The 21,099-nt window shown below is 44.7% G+C and overlaps 1 protein-coding gene across 5 annotated transcripts in view; it reads right to left on the bottom strand.

The window, feature by feature from the left end:
• The window catches only part of LOC119170312 (tumor protein D54), a 30,488-nt gene that overhangs the window by 6,125 nt on the left and 3,264 nt on the right, over positions 1-21,099 (bottom strand). For 2 of the 5 annotated variants that reach the window (XM_037421443.2, XM_037421446.2), the window contains exons 1-5: positions 13,536-14,232; positions 10,642-10,775; positions 8,754-8,902; positions 6,244-6,303; positions 3,386-3,487 (exon numbers count right to left, since the gene is read on the bottom strand). In XM_037421443.2, coding sequence (XP_037277340.1) covers positions 3,386-3,487; positions 6,244-6,303; positions 8,754-8,902; positions 10,642-10,775; positions 13,536-13,731 — 641 coding nt within the window. In that variant the 5' untranslated portion in view covers positions 13,732-14,232. Of the gene's footprint in view, positions 1-3,385; positions 3,488-5,054; positions 5,088-6,243; positions 6,304-8,753; positions 8,903-10,641; positions 10,776-13,535; positions 14,233-21,099 lie in introns of those variants that run through there. The other 3 variants (XM_037421444.2, XM_037421447.2, XM_037421445.2) reach the window with 3 other exon arrangements.

The following is a 21,099-nucleotide window of genomic DNA, read 5'->3' as shown; positions in this document are numbered from 1 at the left end:
TCCTGCACTTCTTCCCTTCGCTGGTTTCCTCTCCCATGCCACTATACCCTCTTGCAGAGCGCCCCTCCCATGCCCCCCCCCCCCCCCCAATCTCGCGTGGCATACGTTGACCCCCTGCTTGAAACACTGCCCACTTGGCCGGCGACTCCGTCAGTTGTGTGCTTGTTGGCAAACCATGGCTGCCGTAATCGTACCGGTATGAAACCTACATTGCACGCATACCTTCAATGGATTGGCAATGCGATGGACCCTTGCGGGGACACACTCCGGCCCGCACGTGTTACACGCATGCGGGCAACATGATAAACAACAACAGTGCAGGCAGCTGCTTGCAGACTGACTGGAAGTCGTAGGCTCTTGCTCGATCAGTCACAACATATTTGGTATATTTAGCCCGGTGAGTCAGAAATTTGGCACAGCCCGTCACGTGGAGGCCCAAAAGGACCAGAAAGGAGAAGGGATTGTGTCTTGGAAATTTGTGGCGTGCCGGCGGCTCGTAGCGCTGCCACGTGCAGAATCATTGAATGCGACGGCATTCTGCACACGTTTCTCGCGTTTATTTGAAATGCTTGAAAAAATATCGGAGGTGGTTTACGGGCCCTTTAAAGGCAATGGCTGCATAAGTGGAACAATTGAGTTTAACATGAATGGTACCAAATTCTGCTCCCTGTTTATCTCTCAGTAAATAGAACAGGTTTTCCCGATTGCCTTTAGGTTCCATTTAATGAGCGTCTACTGTCGCTGTCCACTGCCACACAAAAGCTTCCCAAAAGATTCAGATGAGTGCTTCCTGGAGACTGCACGAGTTTGCCATAAACGAGAAAGCTCAACCAAAGATCGCTTAAGCGTCCTGTCGACACTTCAATGCCGGCCATTTGTAATTTACAAAAAAGTGCTTGTTGCTAGACGATTTGTAAAATTTCACAAGCAAACTTCACGAGACTACTGTACAGGTCTAAAAGGATACTGGAAGTTGCATTCAAAGATGAAAAGATGCTAGAATGTAGCAGATAGTGCTAACATCTTGTCACACCTGCTTTCATACTACTGTTTAAACTCCAACTTAACAGTGGTAGAGAATGAGTCCATGACTCCACATACACTTGCCAGTGTGTACAAGCTACTACACTTGACATAGTACCCACAACTACCTAGCAAAGACGAGATGACCTTGGAAATAAGTTGTCATTCTGATTATACATTATCAAGATTTTTGTGTTTTTTACATGATGTAATTTCTGCATTATCATGAAAAGTATTACCTCGTTCTTAAGACCCTGAAATAATGCTCGAAAGGCACTGTAGGCACATAAATAAACAAGCAGATATGCACTAGCATGTTCTCAATCCCCACTACATATCACAGCAGACATTGCTATTTACCAAGCTTGACAGCATTTGGAAATGCTGTTCAAAGCCACTAATCTGTTCGCTTTGCTGCAGTTTCAAATTCGCACGAGGAAAAAGTAAACACAAAGTGCTTCATATGACAAATTTCAGCAAGTGAAAATTGACACACAACACAGTCTAGGTACATGGCTCTCCACATTCTCCAATAAATCAGTCTGTCACGTGGGTTTGCAGGCATTCGCTCCTACATACTCAAACTGTGAACCACGTGTGTGCAGAAGTATAGACTTTTTTACAAACGGCTGCTCCTTGGGTGCTGCCCAAGTCCTCTCCAGCCCGCACTAAATAGGCGTGACCCCCCCCCCCCTAAAATGCACTACCGAGGCGGTGATGTCAGCCATTGTACTCTCATGCGCAGCCCTGCATGGCCGCAATTTTTCTCTCTTGTGAATAGTTCTATATATAAGCGAGCTTGTACCATGGGACAGCATACATGAAGCTCAAGCTTATGGATAACCATTTTGTGTAGGGTAATCGTATGCATATAGAACCAAATGCAAAAATGCTTAACAATAAATTTTGCACGTCACCTATCTATCACTGCAGATAGCAGATGTGATTAATGTTTTCCATTGATAATTACAGCAACTCACCACACTAAAAATTTACTTATTAATTAGTTAATGGCAACAGTAATGAGTTTCATTAACTTGGAAAGGTGTGTACTGAAGTGGCTCTACATGCCACACACCTCATTAACATGGCTGTAAAGTCGCTGAATCAAGCAAATGTGGCAGGTCATTCTTACAAAAAGCGGAGAAAATGACAAGGCACTTTATTCAGCAAAGCATGCAAAAAGTTTATTCTTGAGTTAACTATTACACGTTATGCATTAAATATCTATTTCATGCTTGTGTACCTGCCACAGCTCTTAATACTGCTATAAAAAACAGGATCTACGAAAAGTTTTCAGTTCCTAGACATAACGAAATTCTTTAGGGATTTCAAAGTCAACTCTACTTGTTGGAATGTCACAAGCTTTATCGTCATTCCGATTAATGTCTAATTTTTCACATTATGCTCAACTAACATGACAAATGAGCTTCAGTGCAGTGGTTTCAGCTTAAGTGATTCGCATTTATGAATGGTACATTTGGCAAGTCACTCCTAAGTGCTCCAGAGTGCTCTAGTGGCACACATTACATTTGGCAGGTTAAAATCGTGCACTCTGAACAAATTGGCATGTTCTATCTCTTTGACCTGGGAGAGCGAGTGACATTATAAAAAAAGCTATAGCGACGTAGCGGCTTTTGTCACAGCAACAGCCTCTGAACATGCGCTTCATATTCGATTGCGAGATTCGTGCCAACGTGCTTTCTTTTCCAGCCTCTGACTGCTCTAGCTAGCGTCTACACAAGGTGTCTCAAACACGCAGCCTGCGGACCTTCCGCAACCAGCCTGACCTGGACAAGACTGTTTAGTTTGTTTTTTTTTTTCTTTTACACATATAAAGTATGTATGTATGTATGTGACCTACGCAGGCGCAAGTGGTCACAAGAATTTTTGTCATGAATCGGCATCCACCTTTCCAGACTTCAGTCATTCTCAAGATCAGCATTGATATGTTTCTGGAAATGTGAAATCGCATGCTGTTCAGGGGTTATCCATATATGAGGCCTCCTGTCAAATAGCAACAATAGCTGGTATTTTGTTGAGACTCCCCTGCTGCCCCCCACCCCCCTCACTGCTCATTTTCTTCACCATACCATCCCATAATGAGCCCTTGGGAAACTTGATTTTGTAACTGCAAGCAACTAGCTGAGGAGAGTTTGGGGCTCCCTGGATAACGCGTTCACTTCAGCAACACTTTCTCGGATCAAGACAGCCTCTGCATTGCTACAGTTCGAGCTGCAGCAAGGTAGGGTCCAGCCGAATGTACCACCAAATTCTACTGCAGTTGTTTTGCAGTGTTTCAGAAGTAGATATACATAAAGGAAAAAAAAAAGCAAATTTAAAGTAGAAGACGGTGCATTACTTCATCTCCCCCAGCTTCTTGGAGACGCTGGCACTGAGGCTTCCAAGAGCTGTGGTAGTCTTCTCCCCGGCTGTCTTGATAGTAGCACTGGTCTTCTGGTAACTGCAAGGCAGTGGAGTTCAAGGGAAAGAAAGAGAAGGATACACGTAAGACGCCCGTAAGATGTTTAAGAACGCGACAGATGTGCATAGAGGCATGCTTCATTATTTATATTTACAAAGTATTCTTTGCACGATGCGGAGTGTTAAAAAGATCTTTTCGTAGCATGCCTTTTTAGGAAGAGAAATGGTACATGGCTAATGAGCCCAAACATAGAGAGGCTGGTCTTGTATGTCTTAGGAATTCATAGATACATCACAAGTGGGAAATAAAAGGTGTCAGTGAAAGATTTAGTTTAGTGAAATTCATGTAATGCACATAGTCGAAAGAATGTTGGACACAAAACTGAAACCTTATTCTCATACCACGGAAGCATCTGATGACAACCCGGTGTCCTAACAACGTTCACAATGTGCAAAGGCAAATGTAACTTGCACTATCACCTAGGAAAAGCAATGCACTCAATGGGAAACTGCGCATGAGATTAAAATTATGGTCCATTACATATAAAAAGAAGTTGATCTCAAGTGACTAACACAAGTGAACTTAACCTGTACTTCACACCTAACTTGAAAGGGTGCCAACTTCTGTGAACTTGTCTTCTAAACATGCAAAGCTTTTTTTTTTTCTTAAGTTTTCTTTCCCTAGTTATACGTGCTTAAGCAATGGCACTCTTCAGGGAGGGCTCAGGCTTGGCTTGGACATGTTATATTAACTGAATTTGCCGAAGATTTGTGACCACAAATGATGTCAAAGAGCCATGTGACTTTCTCGTACTCAGTTAATTAATATCGGTAGCTTAATGTGCCAAAGCAACAACAGGATAATGAGGTACACCATAGAAAAACACAAATTGATTTTGACTGCCTTGAGTATTTAAATGTGCAACTAATTCTAAATTTCCTTTTTGTCATCATTGAGGCTGCCACCATGGCCAGGAATTTCAAAACACAAATTCGCACTGTTTTCAAGAACTTAGAGAGTTTCCTATGCAGCAGTTCCAATTACGACCAATGCCAAATGGATTTGAATTTCATCAAATGACTGCATAAGTGTAGCACGACCCAGATTACCAAACTCATGTTTTTGACTCCACCTGGATTAGAATCAACATCTATTTGTCTCTGGCTAAACGAAACATTAGCCCACACAAACTACGGCTAGTTCTGTCAGTGCAAGATAACACAGTGTATTTTGTAATAAAGAAAGGAAATATGCAGCAAGTTCCTAATATAGCACTTCAATTCTACAGCAAAACACATTGATTCAGAAAATTTTGCAATGCTTTGCAGTTAACCATCTATATTTTAGTAACGGCAGGCTATTCGTGTGTACTCCTGTGTTCCCAGCCTGCAACACTGCCTGAAGTGAACACTGTTTGAAATTAAACACTAATTGACAATGCAGTGAAAGCTTCATTGAAGAGACTTCATTTACAGCAGCATAATGAGGGCAACTTTTTACACGCTAGAGATATGCCACCGATATACATAGAACGATGCAAAATTACGTAAAGCAGGTTCGACGTAATGCATGCGAAAAAAGAGAGCAGCAGTAGTGGTTGACGTACGTGGTAGAGTTAAAGAGGCCCGGGAAATTTTGACTGAGCACAGACATGCAAAGGAAAAGAGAGGGCACGCATGAGACAGGCACATCAGAAGCAAGGGCGGTCAGTGCATTAGCAAAGCTTTCGAGCGAAGAACAGCTCTAAGTCCAGTTCCACTCCCTAAGACGCAAGTGAAAAAACGTGTAAGAAGAGAAAGGGGACAAGAGTTTGAAAGGCATAGAACAAGATAGCCACAACACGGGACTTCAGTTGCACAGATGAGCACATAGCATCAAAAACATGTAGACGAGGACACTGAAAATAAGTCGGATGCAGCCAAGTACAGAAACTTCTCGAACAAGGCAATGCTTCCACAACATCCATGAAATCCTGTCCGCTGGTGAAATGTGGTGGATCAGGATTGTCATTAAAGGGGCCCTGCAGCACAATTTAAGTGTGTTGTTTTCATTGATTCTTCTGGAAATCTAGAATGCACTGATATTGCTCTACAGGTGGCAATGCTAAAAACGAGGCTGTTACAACTTCATTTCGATAGAAAAATCACTCATTTTTAGACGACAGCGTTGCACAACAGTTATATTTTTACTCTCAGAGGCGATGCTTCATCCCGAGGCAATAACAATGGCCGCGCGTTTTGACCAACCTGACACGACAAGTTGCATGTAATATTCATGCATTCTTGGCTAGGCTACATTACATGCGCTAAAAATTTTAAAAATACTTTTATGCTTCCTCAACAAAAACGACATCACTTTTTAACTATAAAATTTTGAAAATAATTCCACATCAACACTATGAGCGCTACGCAATAATCACCACGATATAAGACTTGCAGTATATTACTATAAGAGGCACGCCGTGATTGGAACCAACCTTTGACTTCAGTGGCAGAGGGAAATGTGAAATGTTTCTTCTTTTTGTGTGCTCGGGTTTTTGAAGTTAGAAGACAAATAGCTTCTGTTTTCGTAGGCTAATCTGTATCATTCTTGTTGCATACATCTTTGAATTCATCGCTACACACTTCAGCGGTGCATATTGCAGATGAAAAAAACATTGCAGGGCCCCTTTAATAAGTGTGCATGTATTGTCAGAGAAGCCTTGTTCTTGTAGTTCTTGCACTTGACCCACAAGCAATGACATACAGGAGTGATGACTAAGCATCGTCACCGATTGCATGGTTGCAGAGACTCACATGGGAGCGCTTGTGATAGCAGCATTCCATTCGACCAATTTCCCACTGACATCTTTAAACCTGAGTCAACAAAAGAGCCAGAACACTTCCTCTCAAATGAGTGACCACATGATAAGCCACGACCAGATAGCTGGAGATAACTGCGCAGAGCTACAGACATCTGAAAATGTCATTCTCCCAGCAATTAGCCTTGACTGATCATGTGACAGTTATATGCAAGAGGATCACAATGAATGTGAAGTAGCAATCCATACAGGTGCTTTCTGTAATGAAGCAGCAGATCAGCTCCGATACCATTCAAGTGAATGATACCAAGATAAAATTTACTTTTTTTTGCCTACTACAACCCCAAGCACAACATGGTAGTACATGACGAACTACGAATACCCAAAGCTGCACTACAACACTGCATGTGTTTCAGCATAAGTGTTTTGTTAGGGAATATCAGCTTCCATAAGAAAAAGAAAAGATTATATATGGTCACTCATGCTAGCAGCACAAACAGTAGTGGATGAGCTGCACAGCCAAGGGTTTCATCATACAGGGAACTGAGCGTGAAACCTAAATGTTCTTTGGTTGGTGGCATGATCACATCAATCAGGCAATAGCATGAGAGAGAAATATGAAATATAGCAGACGATTAAACCTCGAAGTTTGTTTCTCTTTGCTCAACTTCCGTCTCATCACCAACCTTCTTCAAGTCAATGAAAGTTCGCTGACTATAAACATCTTCACGGATGGGTATCGGTGCCACCATTAGGCTGTGAACCTAACCGCTCTGTATCTTGAACAACTAAATTAACAGAGCTAAGGCAGATGTATACGTACGAAAAATGTTTCGTTGGTGCATTTGACATTTTTTTACCTTATTAATTCAAGTCATGACATACAAATATAAGTAAAAATTGGTTTAACAGCCCAAGACGGCAGTGCCCATATGTATTCCATAAAATAGGGTATACAAATTCAAACAAAAAAAGAGCTGTTCACTATGCTGTGCATATACACATGTATTTTCTGACTTACCAAATGCTGGCTTTTGTTTGACATTGCAAACTGCAGCAATGTAACATAGGCTCTAAATGCAGGCCCGTTTCCCAGCACTATAGGCTTTAACTATGAGGATTTCACTGTTCATTCTGAGTCTATCTACGACTCAGGTTTAATTGGGATAAGGGCACACACTATGCGGGACGTTTCAAGCAGCAAGAAGTCCATCATCTCATAGCCCGTATAAATAATTATTTCATCAAAAAAGCTGAACAACTACGTCAAAAAGACTGGTGGCACATCTGAAAGTATTAAAGCAGGGTGCACAGGCATCCATTTGTCAGTTACAGGACTCCAATGAAAAGGTGATGGGCCTTCTTTACCAATGCGTGTCATTGTGTTGACATGTCATGGTGTGAATTACAGTCGAACCCCTTTATAAGAGACACTGATATAAGAGACAAATGGGTACAAGAGACACCAGTGCGCATACAGTAAAATACAACGGATAGCAAAATGCTTATGGGGTCCCCTGCTTATAAGAAACATTTCATATAAAAGACAAGAATTGCTGCCCAGAGCATGCCTCTTATAAAGGGGTTTAACTGAACTATAATAAGTTCATGGTACTGTTCAGATGCTAGAGGGTTTTCTTTTCAAAGCATGGAATTGCAAGTGGGATGTGTGAAGTCGACGTAAGATATAACCTCGTCAAACTTTAGCTGGTGACAGTGTGCCTTCACTAGCAAGCAGAGATTGAACTCCATAATTCGGTCACAACCCTGTTAATTAAGATGTTCCTAGAAGCACACCAAGCACCAGAAATGTGCAACGCAAAAGAGCGAAACAAGGCGGCGCTGCCAGAATCGATACCATTGTCAGTCAGTGACTGCGATTTCGTCCACATGCGGATTCGGCACTCACCAGCTTCATTTGAACTTGATGCAACGTGCATGCAATGTTGCAAAACTCAAACATGGTGGAAGCTGGTGAAGACTGAGCTTTCAGCCGCACCTGTTACATCGTGACGGATGAACTATCACTTGCCAGCCATTACACCTGAGAGACCACTATCGTCAAACGAACATGGTAGTGGTGGCGGCGCGTACTGAGACAGGGATGCAGAGCGTGCTTCAGCCTTACACGGCTCTGGAGTCTGGCACAGTGGTCACATTGAGAATGAAGCTGAAGAGTTATGATAATTGCAACTTTTGCTCTGCTTTTATGCAAAATCAGCACTGTATCTATACGTTCATCAAGAAAATGAGTGTACTGATGCAACAGACATTTGTCCATTTTTTTTTCTTGATACTTTCAATAATTTGGCATTCATTTAATTTGGACCTCTCTTTTTCAGTCACATGAAATGTGAATTATCATGCTTTTACTATACTGGCACTTCAAAGTGTGCCTCTTAAAATATGAAATTTGTGATGCTTCATTGTCCTTCACATGGTAGTGTGTACACAGTTTTCAAAACATCACCAGCCACTATTTTTCAGAAACAGAAAGATACTTACGCAGCCGTGTCTTGGATGTTCTTGATTCCCTGCTCCATGTCATCCTTGAGCTCCTTCCAGACGCTGATTCCTAGCTGGCGTTTCAGCTCCTGGGACCTGGCCACCTTCGTTGCCAGCACAGTCCTCAGGGACTGAATCTCTTCCTCCACCTGTAGAGAAAGCAGCAGGATTGCAATATATTATCAGCACACTACAGAAGAAAATGCATACAAAATAAAAATACTTCCTTTGTGATTTTTAATAACAATGAAAGCTATGGCACTAGCAGTGAGAAACACAATGATGTCTACGGGCTGAAATTATCCGATAACAATGAATTCATTCACTTATTCTTACGTAGCTACTACACCTAGCATTTGTGCCTTGGAGTACAGGATGTGGCACATTAGTCCCGCAAGATAGTGCTGTAGTCGTACTTCTCCGATTGACATAGCCAGCCAATGAATATGGCAAATGGCGCATAGAGTGCAGCTGTCTTGAGCCATATTAAACCTTTTTTTCCACTCATGTTCGTGAAGCTCCAACATTAGTAGTGTTAGGATCGGCACTTGTGCCAAGCAGAGAGGGGTGTTCGCGGTTCTGCAAACAAGTTGCCGCAAGGAAGCGGGCCTGCTGACAGCCATCCGAATATGAGTATTGTCGTCCCAATCGGAGAGCGAGGGGCATGCAGTTGCGACGCCTCACTGCAAAGTGTACAACAACAACCGAAATGGTTTCGGTCGAGACAGCCTCCTGGAAGAGATTGCGGCGACAGCATAGATGACCTTCAGCTCCACAGATTGAGTGTGGTGAGCAGAGTCTTTTGATGCTTCTGGCAGTGCGAGCATGTGTGGCTCAGCACAAAGCGGCCTCATCATCCCAAGGAGGAGACAACCTGGCGCCAGAGGGGATGTGTGGTTGCTACAGCCCGGTCAAAGACGTTGCCCAAGGCGGGTGTGGGTGGCACTGTCAAAAGTGGTGTGTGTGCGGTGGTTGGACAGAGAAGTTTAAACCCGTTCCCCCCATCTTAGGGTGAGGGGGAAAAATACTCTCGATAACCAGCCGCTGTGTGCTCTTGAGAGTTCCTTCGACTAGATCCTCACGATGTAGGACGACATCTTCGTCTAAATGTTCATCTTGTGGCGAGAAATGCTCGCTTGTAAATAATGTAGAATAAACCTCTGTACAGTTTTCCTGATCAGTTTCTTCATGGTCGGCGTCTTCTTCCCGAGTCCCCGGAGCCGGTAACGGCAAAGTCCCAAGACCTCGGCAACGGATAGCAGTGGGTGGGGTCATGATCAACCCACACTTTCAATAGTAGGTAGAGGTAATTTATTCCTCCTCCTCCTTTATCTGGGATAGAAGACTTGTCGTAAAAGTCGCAATATCTATTCATGTTTCTCTACACCAGGCAAAACAGTGCCCCCTAATCTTATAATGCGGTCTTAGCTTAAAGATAAAAGAAGTAAAAAAAAAACAATATTCTTTCCTTGGCAAATATTCAAATTTCACTAGTGGCATTGACAATCAGCTTGCCTGTAGCAAGCACTTCATTTGAGAATAATTGGGACATAATAAGTGAGAGTGAACAGCAGTACAATGAAGTCTCTCACCAGAAAAAGCGAAGTGGTGGTACTGTCAAAACTAAAAATTATTTCGCAGCTGCTGCACTGTTTATACCATGTCTACTACTGTAACCCCCGAATTGAGAAACTCCCCTTGGCTTGCCACTACCTTCCATGTAGCACGCTTGTGCAGCCATGGCTGGTACGCATTTGTGCTGCACTGAAGATGGTGGCAAGTCCAATTCAAGACAAGGAGCGTTTCTGAATACGGAGGTAAAAAAGCATTTTGAAAGGGTCCAATGGAGCACTGCCTCACTAAGGTGCACCAACTGCCAACACTTTACCTGTGCCAACTCATCCCTCAGAACCGCCTCCTGACGGGCCTTTTCTTCGGGGTCCATTCCCGATAGGTCGTGAACTCCGCTGTCCGGAGTGGCGTCAGTTGCTTTCACGTCGGCACTAGCATCAAAGAAGTTCTCTGCAAGGAGCAAACGAGATCACAAGCCTTTAGCTAAATACACCATAAAAAAAAAAAAAAAGAAAGCACAACATTCACAATGCCCCTAATTCTGACATAACAGCATACATTTCTCGTGCACTTCTTTCAGATCTGCTTAACCCCTTAAAGGTTCACAGTTTCCTAGTGTACCACACACAATTTTCATACTTTTGCTTATGATGTCATTACCTTGTCACGAGTACTTTTCGACTTCAAGAATATTTTTAAGAAGCACACACTATTACAAATAAAGTTGATTTTGCCATACATCTTCCACAGCCGCTTCTGTGCTTAAACCGAGTTCCTGAAATATTCCGTGCAATATTAATGAAAACCAGAAGATATCGAAGCCAAGAAAAGCATAGAGGATGTTGATTGCACTTATTTAAGTGTATGGTATCAGTCATGAAATAGATGTGAAGTTCAAAGGAAGCAAAAGAAACGTGCCGCTGGAAAGGACCGAATGTGCCACTTTCATATAACATGCAAAACATTCTCTTCACTAATTCCATGCAAGAAAATATAGGGACTAAGACACTCCTCGTTAGAAACAGTTAATGATAAGGGCAGCATTCAGTGAAGCAAACACTTTGCAAATAAGCACTATGAAAGCAGTGACGGTACGTACCACAGGGCTACGGAGAATGAGAATAATGTTAATTATGTCAAAAATATGGAACAAGGTTACGTGAGGAAAAATAAACCATTATAGGAGCCAAAATATTAAAAACCTCATAATTATGCCAGGGGACTGACTAAATCGACTTTAGAAAGTTCTATAATTTAGAATCTAATAAAGGGCCTCCTGCTGCTGCTAATGTAAATCACAATAGCATTATTGCTGACCAGTAAAGACTAGTAAGCTTTAAAAGTCAATCACTCTCAAGTATGTACAATGCTATCACCATCACCTGTTTATCAGTAAAGCAGTGCAGCCTCAACGAGAAAACAAATAAATAATCAACAAGGCTTTCCAACATCGTGCGGAATGACTGATCCAATAATGTAGTGTAATGCAATTAAAATATATTTAGCCAATTCCAGCAGCAAAAGGTACTGCGATAGGGGCTCTCTCTCTCTCTCTCTCTCTCTCTCTCTCTCTCTATATATATATATATATATATATATATATATATATATATATATATATATACACACACACACACACACACACACACACACACACACACACACACACTATTTGACAATTTGACAACTAGGAGCTTTTTGAAGAGTGCAAACATGTCACCATTATGTTATAGATACCAACCCCATCAGACCTATAAAATGTTATTGGCAATACCAGAGTGCCCCAAACAATAATTTCATACTCTCTAGGAACCATTTCTAGGACTAAATGATAGACATGCTGCAACAGCCTATTCCCCTAATTGATCCCACTGTCCTATACAAAAGCTGTACAAGAAAACACATGCTGGGCCTTTGTTCACAAATTTTCCACAAGCAACACCTCCATATCAATTGTAATTTTCCACAAGCAACACCTCCATATCAATGAAGTTTCACCACCACCAACACCTCCATATGACAGCTTATCGCTTAACAATCTAGGAAAAATTTGTTCTGCCATGACATCAGAAGAACAGCCTTGGTTGTGAAAGGTCCAACGTTTCAAGAGCTGCTCAGCCAAAATTAACTATTGCACAAGCAAAAACATTCAAAACAGACTCAGAGTATCTAACTCTAGCAAGATGCAGGCTTCATATAGCTCATTTTCTGCAGCATAGTGCTTGAGAGCAAACTGGGCAATCGTCCAATGCACATGCAGCAGAAGCCCCAGTCATATGAAAGAGAAGTGATGTGTCGAGTGCATGTGTCAAGTACATGTGCAAGTCTGACACACTGACGACAGTGATTGAAGACAATGCCAGGTTGTTTTACAGCGCTTTTATGAAACAAATAGAAGCAATTGCTGCATGTTGCAGGAGTGGATGCAGATTTTCATGATGAACAAATTGACAGTATAAGCTGCTTTATCTCAATAAGGCAACAGAGTCAGTGAGCACACGAAGATAATCAGTAGCATGTCCAGAGCACAGTACACTTTGTACGCTTAAGTGTAGAGAACACGAAATGCATGGTGAATTGCTACATATATCGCCAGTGTCACAATACCTTCCTTTTCACTAATGCACAAATGCTAGCTTTTCATATTGCACTTTTCAAATCAAAGTAAAAAGACTGTGGCAGCACTGTGCCAAGGTATTGGCTGGGGTCACGCACTGAACAAGGTTATGTGCATACAGTTTGAGATACACTGTCAGGTTAGGTGGCCTAGTAGTTAAACACAATTTACGCGTATTTCACAAGGCTATGGGCAAATAAACACCAAAACTATTACTGAACACAGGGCACACCATACTGGCACCAGAAGGCCATGAAGTAGAATTTGCGCACCAAACTCGTTCATTCATTCACCTAACAGCTGTTGAAGTACAACCCCATGTGGGTCCTTCAATGAATGAGCAAAGCCAGTAAGGACCAAATAACGCTGGCGAATTTCACATCTGGCAGTGGTGCGAGAAAATAGGACACGGCGGCGATGATGAAAGGCTCCTCAAATCGTGGCAAGAAAACACATGCGGCGACGGGCGTGCGATGACCGAGTGGATCGCGAGGCGCAGTTCTGCCAGCTAGTCGAGCCGTCTTCGCACGCTTCGCTTCAACGACGCAAGCAGCTGGAAGCAATAAACGAACGACCGTATTAGAGCTCCTCACCGTGGTGCAACTCCTCAATCTCCTCGCCGGCGGCCAGCCTGAGGAGACTTCGGCCTTCGTCGTCGAGCGTCGGGTCGGTGGCGCCCACCTGGCCGAGGTCCTGACCCGAGTCGTACGCGGGCGACTCTTCCTCGCCGGCCTTGCAGTCGGGCAGGTACGAGTCTTCCTCGTACGTCACGGCCCCGGCACGGTCCATGCATACGGAGGAGCGCGCTCGCAAGACGGCGACGCGCGCGCCCGGGTGACGGCGGCGTAAAAACCGTCGCGCGCGCTGCAGTCCACCAGCACGACGTGGCGAGCGAGCGGCTTGGACGAAGCCGGGCACCGCTGTGCACACGGAACGCGGTCACCGCGACGAGGAGGAAAGGCACGCCGACGGCATCGTCGTACCCAAGCACCGACGCACACGCCGCGGCCGAGCAGCGGCACCACCACCGGTCCGGCCCGTCACCCTTTCTCGCGGGCCTTCTTTCTCCATTGTTACGCTACCTGGCTGCTGCTCCGTTGGTCCGACGCGACCCTCGCCACCAACCACGCCGTCGAGCACGCCGTGTGTGTGACTCATGCACGCGCCCTTACTTCTTTTTTCGGGCATTTCCCCACTTTGTTCGTTTCTTTCGGCGACGGGCGGCTTCACGTCGTCTTCGACCTAGCAGCTCCTTTCGGCGTCCGCCTGCTCCCTTTTCTGTTCGTTTTCTCGCCAACAGTTCGTGTTTGCAGCTCACATTCTGCTGCAATTGCCCGGCCACGGACGGCGGGCGCCCTGTGCGGTGCAGACTACGCCAGTGAGCCGACGGGTGTGGGTTCTTCCACTTCCCTCCCGTATCCGTCCATCCGAGAGCCACGAGAGGCCCCATCATAAGAGCCGGGTCAGCGCGGGCCTTTGAACCGCGCTCGGTCGCGTCAACTCGTCTTCTTCCTCTTCTTGACAACGCGGCCGGCCAGCCGTCGAGACGACTCCCCGTTTCCTACGGGCGGACGGACGACGTGGCCGAACATACATTATGCGATCGGCGTAGGAAGCCGGAATTGATCAGCAACCGAAAGAAACCGGACGGGTTTCCAAGGGTGGTTATGTTCTAAATAATGTTAGCCTACCGAGGTATTGGTCAGCAGCTTATGAAGTGATAACTAAGCTATGCGAAGCTATCCGTGGACGAATGAACTGGCGTTTTTAAATCGGCACTTTATTTTTGTATGTGTGTGTGTGTACTTCGTCTTGTGTAAGCGCATTCACCGCTCATGATACTAAGTCGAAGAAATGATCGACTAGCGGATTCCGAGATGACAAGGTCAGCGAGAATGTGTCCGTAGCAAGCTCCATGAAGGAAGCGAAACTGGTGTGGTGTACAATCAAGAGCTGCCATGAAAATCACGTTGGTTGTTAATAACGAAAATTGTGTCGTAGTAAAATTTATCGAGTAACAAAAGCTACCATGCTGTAGTGAAGCCGAACGGGCGGCTGGTGTAACTAAACTTTCCTACAAGTGCTGAAAATTGAACTTTCCTGCAATGCACGCATGTTTCATAAGGCAAGTGCAATGTACCCATCCGTCGCAAACACACACCTGTTCACACCCGGGTCAATAACACAGATCTAGAAGTCTGCTACCATTCTACCCTCAGCGGAAGAAGTGTACCTTGCTACATTGAGAACGCAATGAAATAAGTAAAAAAAAATCATGACGGTTCATTTGCGTCAAGTATTTTTCTAGATGAAACCATGCGCTACCTGCGTCTGCTGGGAGAGGCAATGTTATCGACACGGTACGTCACACACAGGGTGGCCCGCGTTTAAAAACGAGAGCGGCCGTCGCGCGCCTGTAGCGCGCTAGCTTCGAATAGATGCTCTTATTTGCTTGAGACACGTCCTTAAACACCACCAACACAGTGTTTGTGTGGATTCTGCACTGTTTTCGGAAGTTACTCAAACAATCGATGCTACATGCAGGCTTAGTGAGTGCCGCTACCGGAATCTCGGCGGTCATATATTAAGTGTTTCTTAGTTGTCTTCTATCGTCTATAGATGACACCACTTGCCGTAATTGCAGCTGCGGGACCCGCTATTCGGTAACACGCCACGATTTTGCGTTACCGAAATATCATACAGACTAAAAACCTCTATTGCACAGTTTAGTCGCGGAGGCAATTAAATGACGCGCTTCGGCCATAGTTAAGCGAAAAGGATGGCGGTCATGACATTTGCGTGCTGCTTCTGGAACAGGAAATGAACCCGCATCCATATCGTGGTCTGTGCGCTTCCACGCACTCCCCGCATGTTTCCGGCAGTCAGTTCTGCCATCGCAACAAAAATATGCGGTCCGTCTGTTCGGAACAAGAAGAGCCAACTTTCCTACCGAATCCTGCTGGTCACGGAACACGGCGGATAAAGCAGTATTGCGAGACCAGCAGACCTTGCTCGTAACAAGCAATTCTCCCATCTATTCCTCTACATCACGCCACAAACGAACTAACAGAAAAATGTATTCGTCAGCGTGTTGATGATGATGATGATATATGGTGTTTTTTGGCGCAAGGGCCATTTGATGGCCAAAGAGCGCCAGTTCATGGGAGGACAACGAATGTGGAGGACAATGATTGTGATTACCGGCTGTGTTTGGGTCGTCGTCCCCCCCCCCCCCGGGTTTCCGGACCACCACGCTATCACCTTTATATTGCCCAGAAGCTGCCCTGTACAACTCAGAACATTGAAACCAAACGCCGTGTCATCTAGGAGGTTAACACGGTTAACTAACGGGTACCTGGTCGTGGTACCCGTTAGGTCCAAAGCGTCTTGCACGTTGCATGGGTCGAGCGAGGAACGAACCACAGAAAAAATGATTTGTCTCTCTCTCGCAACAAAATAGGGAAAATATTGGTGAACTTCTATTTCTGTACCTGCAAATAAACGTGATTGTATATACTTATCCCTTACCTCACATACAAGACCCCCCCCCCCCCCAACCACTACTTTTTCTAGTACCTGAAAAATTTCATAATTTTTCTATAACAACGTCATTTTTATCGCTTTCCTTCTGGATGAATTGTATATCATCAGACTGACTGCGCCCACTGCAAGGCAAAATCCTCTCTCATGTTCCGCCAATCCACCCGATCTTATGCTTTCTTCTTCCACGTTATATTGTATGGTATGGAGAACTTTATTAAGTCCTGAGGATCAGTCTAGGACTGATGCTGACTGCTCCCACGTCGAGACAGAGAGGCCAAGCCCCTCTGCCGCCAGACGGGCCCTCTGGACAGCCCTGAGTTGGTCCGCCAGCGCGCCATTCGCTGCCACCACTGTTCACCACGAGAAGCCACACCGGCCAATTCCGAGCAGCGCCAGAGCATGTGTTCAAAATTATACCTGCAAACTTTTTAACCTCATCGGCCCACCTAACTTCGTCTCCCCCTCATGCGTTTGCCTTATCCGGGATCCCAGTCAGTCACCCTTAACGACCAGCGGTTATCTTACCTACGCGTTACGTACCGGGCCCATGTCCATTTCTTCTTGATTTGAACTATGACATCCTTAACCCCAGCAAGTTTGCTGACCCACTCTGCTCTCTTATGTCTTAAGATTACTCCTATCATTTTCCTTTCCATCGCTCGCTTCTTCGTCCCCAATATAAAACTCCAATTACTCAGTAATTAGTTTTCAACTTTCCTGACCTTTACCTCCACACCATACCCAAGCTCTTGATAGATATCTGCACCATACTTTAGAAGCCCACCATCTGCCCAGGTTCCCTGACCGTTTCTTGAAAAATAAATTGCTTTCCCTAAGCTTCTTTTGCGTGAAAAGAGGTTCGGGCCCTTGCATTGAGCATGTTTTGATTTCACAGACGAGAAGAAAACCTCTTGTGGGCCGCTCCATAAACACAAGGTGTTCATCGTGCCTTTTTTTTACAATGAAATAACAATCGTGCGCACGAGAACGAGGTCGCACACTCTGCCACGAGGACGCCCAGCGACCAGCAATAAACAAAATAAAACTTCATGGCACGCATCCAAGCGTCACAGCCATTACCAAAGGTGCGTTTTCTGCGGCAGAAACGGGCTCCACGCTTGGTCCAGCACCGCGCGCAACTCAAGCCACACCACTTTTTCTCTCTCTCTCTCTCTTATTTTTTGTTTGTTCGTCACGACGGAGGATATCCAGCAAATGGTAAACAGTAAAGTCCCATCACACTCGCATGCACGTCCACGAGCTCGAGAGCCACTCTCTAATAAAAGTCGTGGAAAATTGAGGATGCGCAGATGGATGTGTAAGGCAGCTATAAGTCACTAATTACTAACGCGTTCGTTGACCAATGTCTCGAAAAATTAAAGTTCGAAGCCTGCCTTTCGTCCTGCCCACGGACATTTTTATCCCGGAGTTTTTGTCGTCGTACAACTCAAATATAGAAGGAGGGAGAGAGCGAGAGCGGTGCATCTGGGTCCAACGTGTTAAGCCATGCAACGCCTTTGTTCAGCCAGTGCACACACTACCATTTCACGCAATGTCTATGGAGTGATGCCGTTCGCAAGTCATGTATGCCTAAAGGCCTGACCACACGGCACACGCCCCCTCCCTACCAAGAGCGTGCACGCAGCTTCGCCTAGCCACGCGCCCTCTCTCCATATAGGGAGAGGGCTTGGTCAAGCGTCAGAAAGCCCCGCACTGCCTAAAATTTTAGGCTGCCAACACAGTTCAAGCGAAGGTGCGCAGGATTCGGGAGAACGAAACGAAGGTGGCGTTTGTAGAGGCTGCATCTCCCGCTTTTTACCGATGTCAAGAATGGTTAAGAGGGGTAAGCGTGAAAGACTGCTGCAAGGTTTCGCATTATTTGCCCGGTTTGTTCCAGCATGTGCGTACAAATAAAAACCGCAGTGAGTTCACATGCACCTTTCGTCTATTGTTGTATTTTTTCGAACAACAAAAGAAGTAAGCGTGCCACTGTCGTGCACTAAAGGCATCACGCTCTAGGAGACAGGTATTGGATACCACCATTGAGCATCTGGGTTGTGTCTGCGCCTGTTCCTGCTGTTTCGCCGAATAGATCAAATTTAAAAGGGAAAATCAACCTTGTCGGTACTGTTCAATCTACTGTTGCTTACTTATTTTTTTGCTGTGCAAACAACACTGCGACGGTCAGATAAATCCAAGACAGAGTTCGATAGGAAAGTTAGCTGCGAATAGCGAGAAATCTTTTCCCCACAATGTGCACGTTAGTCCAAAGAGGGCCTCCCCAACATAGGCGGCGTTGGTCCAACAGCCGCAAGCTTCGAATGAAAAGGAACGCACTGATTCTCCGCAACGAGATCTCGCATTCGCATTCAACTTGCATTCGGGTCGCCAGCTATCTCGCCCAGGAAGCGCTGAAACAATGCGACGGAAATTGACGACGCGACACGAAGGCAGCCGCCCCAGTGCTGGCTCGCCCGTACAATTGCGAGGCAGTTCAGGATGAGTTCAATCGGCTTATTGAAAAGAACTTCGTTCACCGGAGATTTGATACCATCTTTATTCGACGTTGGGTAAAGCTGCCCGACTATAAGCACCAGCCAACTAAACGTACTTTCCAAAACAAATGACTACTTTAACCAACACACGTTTCATTTCGTGCTCATTGCATCAGTTTTAGCAACGTTCTGCTACAGACCTACATGTGGCTTGTACTGTTTTAGATCGCAAGGACCATTCGCCGTGGGGTATAGCCCCATCCAATCAATGACAGTTTTATTTTTTTTTGCTCAATTTATATGAAAGCCGCTTTGTGAGAGTGCTTGGGAGCGGGTGATATATTTAGCAAATTTCAACGCTAATCAGATACTTTTGTGGCTACGCACGACCATCAGCTTTATACGTCTCGTCAGTTTATGTTCTGTCTCCCACCCCTCCTCTTTTCTTTTTTTTTTTGCCTATGCAGAGTAATCTTCTAAGCGCGGTGTCTAGTAAGCAAAAAAGAGAGAATTACACGAGTGAACGCTAGTAATAGTAGGTTTCGCGCATATGCAAGAAACCATACCGACGCAGAGTACGTCCGTAAGTTATAGAGGTACTTGTCATTAAATCTAGATTCATAAATAACTTAGTCAACATCGCCGCTTCTAAATGCGTTTCTGTAATAAAAGAAACTGATTTTTTTTCCGCCTCGTAAGCTACACGTACAGAAATCGGTTCGATAGTTTTTTTTTTTTACCCCCATAATTCCCACGACGAATTTAACAGCACTCCTATCACGAGTGAATAGGTTCAAAGCGTAAACGCAACCCACCAACGCCCGATTCCGAAACGAAACCAAAGCATAAATTCTCCGCCTAAAAAAGGGGGGGCTAGTCAAGCGAACCGTTACAGGCAACGTTTTTAGATACTTCCTATCTAGAACTTATCTTTCTATTTCTATTTCTAGAAGCTATCTTTCTATTTCTAGAAGCTATACTTTCTATTTCTAGAAGCTATCTAAAAACGTTGGTTACAGGCCCGTGGATAACTTGCCGGAAAACCTTGCCTTTTGCAAAGTGTAAAAGCACCGCGAATACGTGAAGAGCGCAGCTGCACGGTAGCCCGCTCGCTTAAACTGCGCGCGAGCGTGAGCCAATAGAAAATGAGTCATTCAGGCGACGACGTTCCAGAGGAGTGCGTCACGCCGAAAATGTTTGCAAGAGCGAGAAAAAAAACAAAAGCGAGACGGGCGCCGACAGAGGTCAGTCTAACAATGACTGGTGCAATGCAGCGTCGAGCACGAAGCAATAAGGCTCGCAGAAGAAAGAAATAAACGCCGAGAAGCAACGACAGTAGCCAGACGAGACGACCACGCGATGACGTTCGCGTATAACGCAGGCACAAAGCGATAATACAGAGACAGAATGAAACAGGGTGCCGCAAACATTTATAATAAGGCTGTCGACAAGCGTTACAGATATGTGTAAAGGGAAATTACTGCCAGTTTCGAAAAATTACACAGCAAGTTTCACCGGCTCCCAGCACCGTTCGCGCATGACTTCGACGGAAAATAATCTAAATTAAAACAAAAGCGCGGTAGGTGGCGTTTTCATAACCACGCACTTTTACCTATTCTAGGCTCGTGTTTCCTATTAGGCTAACGCAACATATATACGCCCCAATTCTGTCATGATGCTTGCCGATAAGCTATAATAATAATAATAATAATAATAATAATAATAATAATAATAATAATAATAATAATAATAATAATAATTGCTGATTTTTTGCACTTCAGAACAGCAATATGGTCATAAATTATAAGGCACGCCGTATCTGGAGGGCACGCGCCGTTTTCAAGCCCCAGGGGTCCTTCAACGTGCAGCTAAGTTTAACCACACGGGTCCCTAGCCCTTCGTTACCATCGCAATGCGACCAGCGCGGCAGAGATCAAACCCGGGTTTTTTTTTTTTTTTTTTCGGATCAGCAGCCAAGCACCGTAATCAATACCATCGCGCCGTTTTTCTCACCGAATCGGTTCATTTTGCGATTTCTTTTTTTGAAATGCGAAACGCATACGCGTTAACCAGAAGAACATTTTACCGTTCATCATTATTCCTCATTACCGCAAAACCT

This window comes from Rhipicephalus microplus, chromosome 2, assembly GCF_043290135.1.
Source record: "Rhipicephalus microplus isolate Deutch F79 chromosome 2, USDA_Rmic, whole genome shotgun sequence".
Taxonomy (NCBI): Eukaryota; Metazoa; Arthropoda; class Arachnida; order Ixodida; family Ixodidae; genus Rhipicephalus; species Rhipicephalus microplus.
The sequence above is the reverse complement of the archived record's forward strand: the minus strand, read 5'-3'. Positions and strand labels throughout refer to the sequence as shown.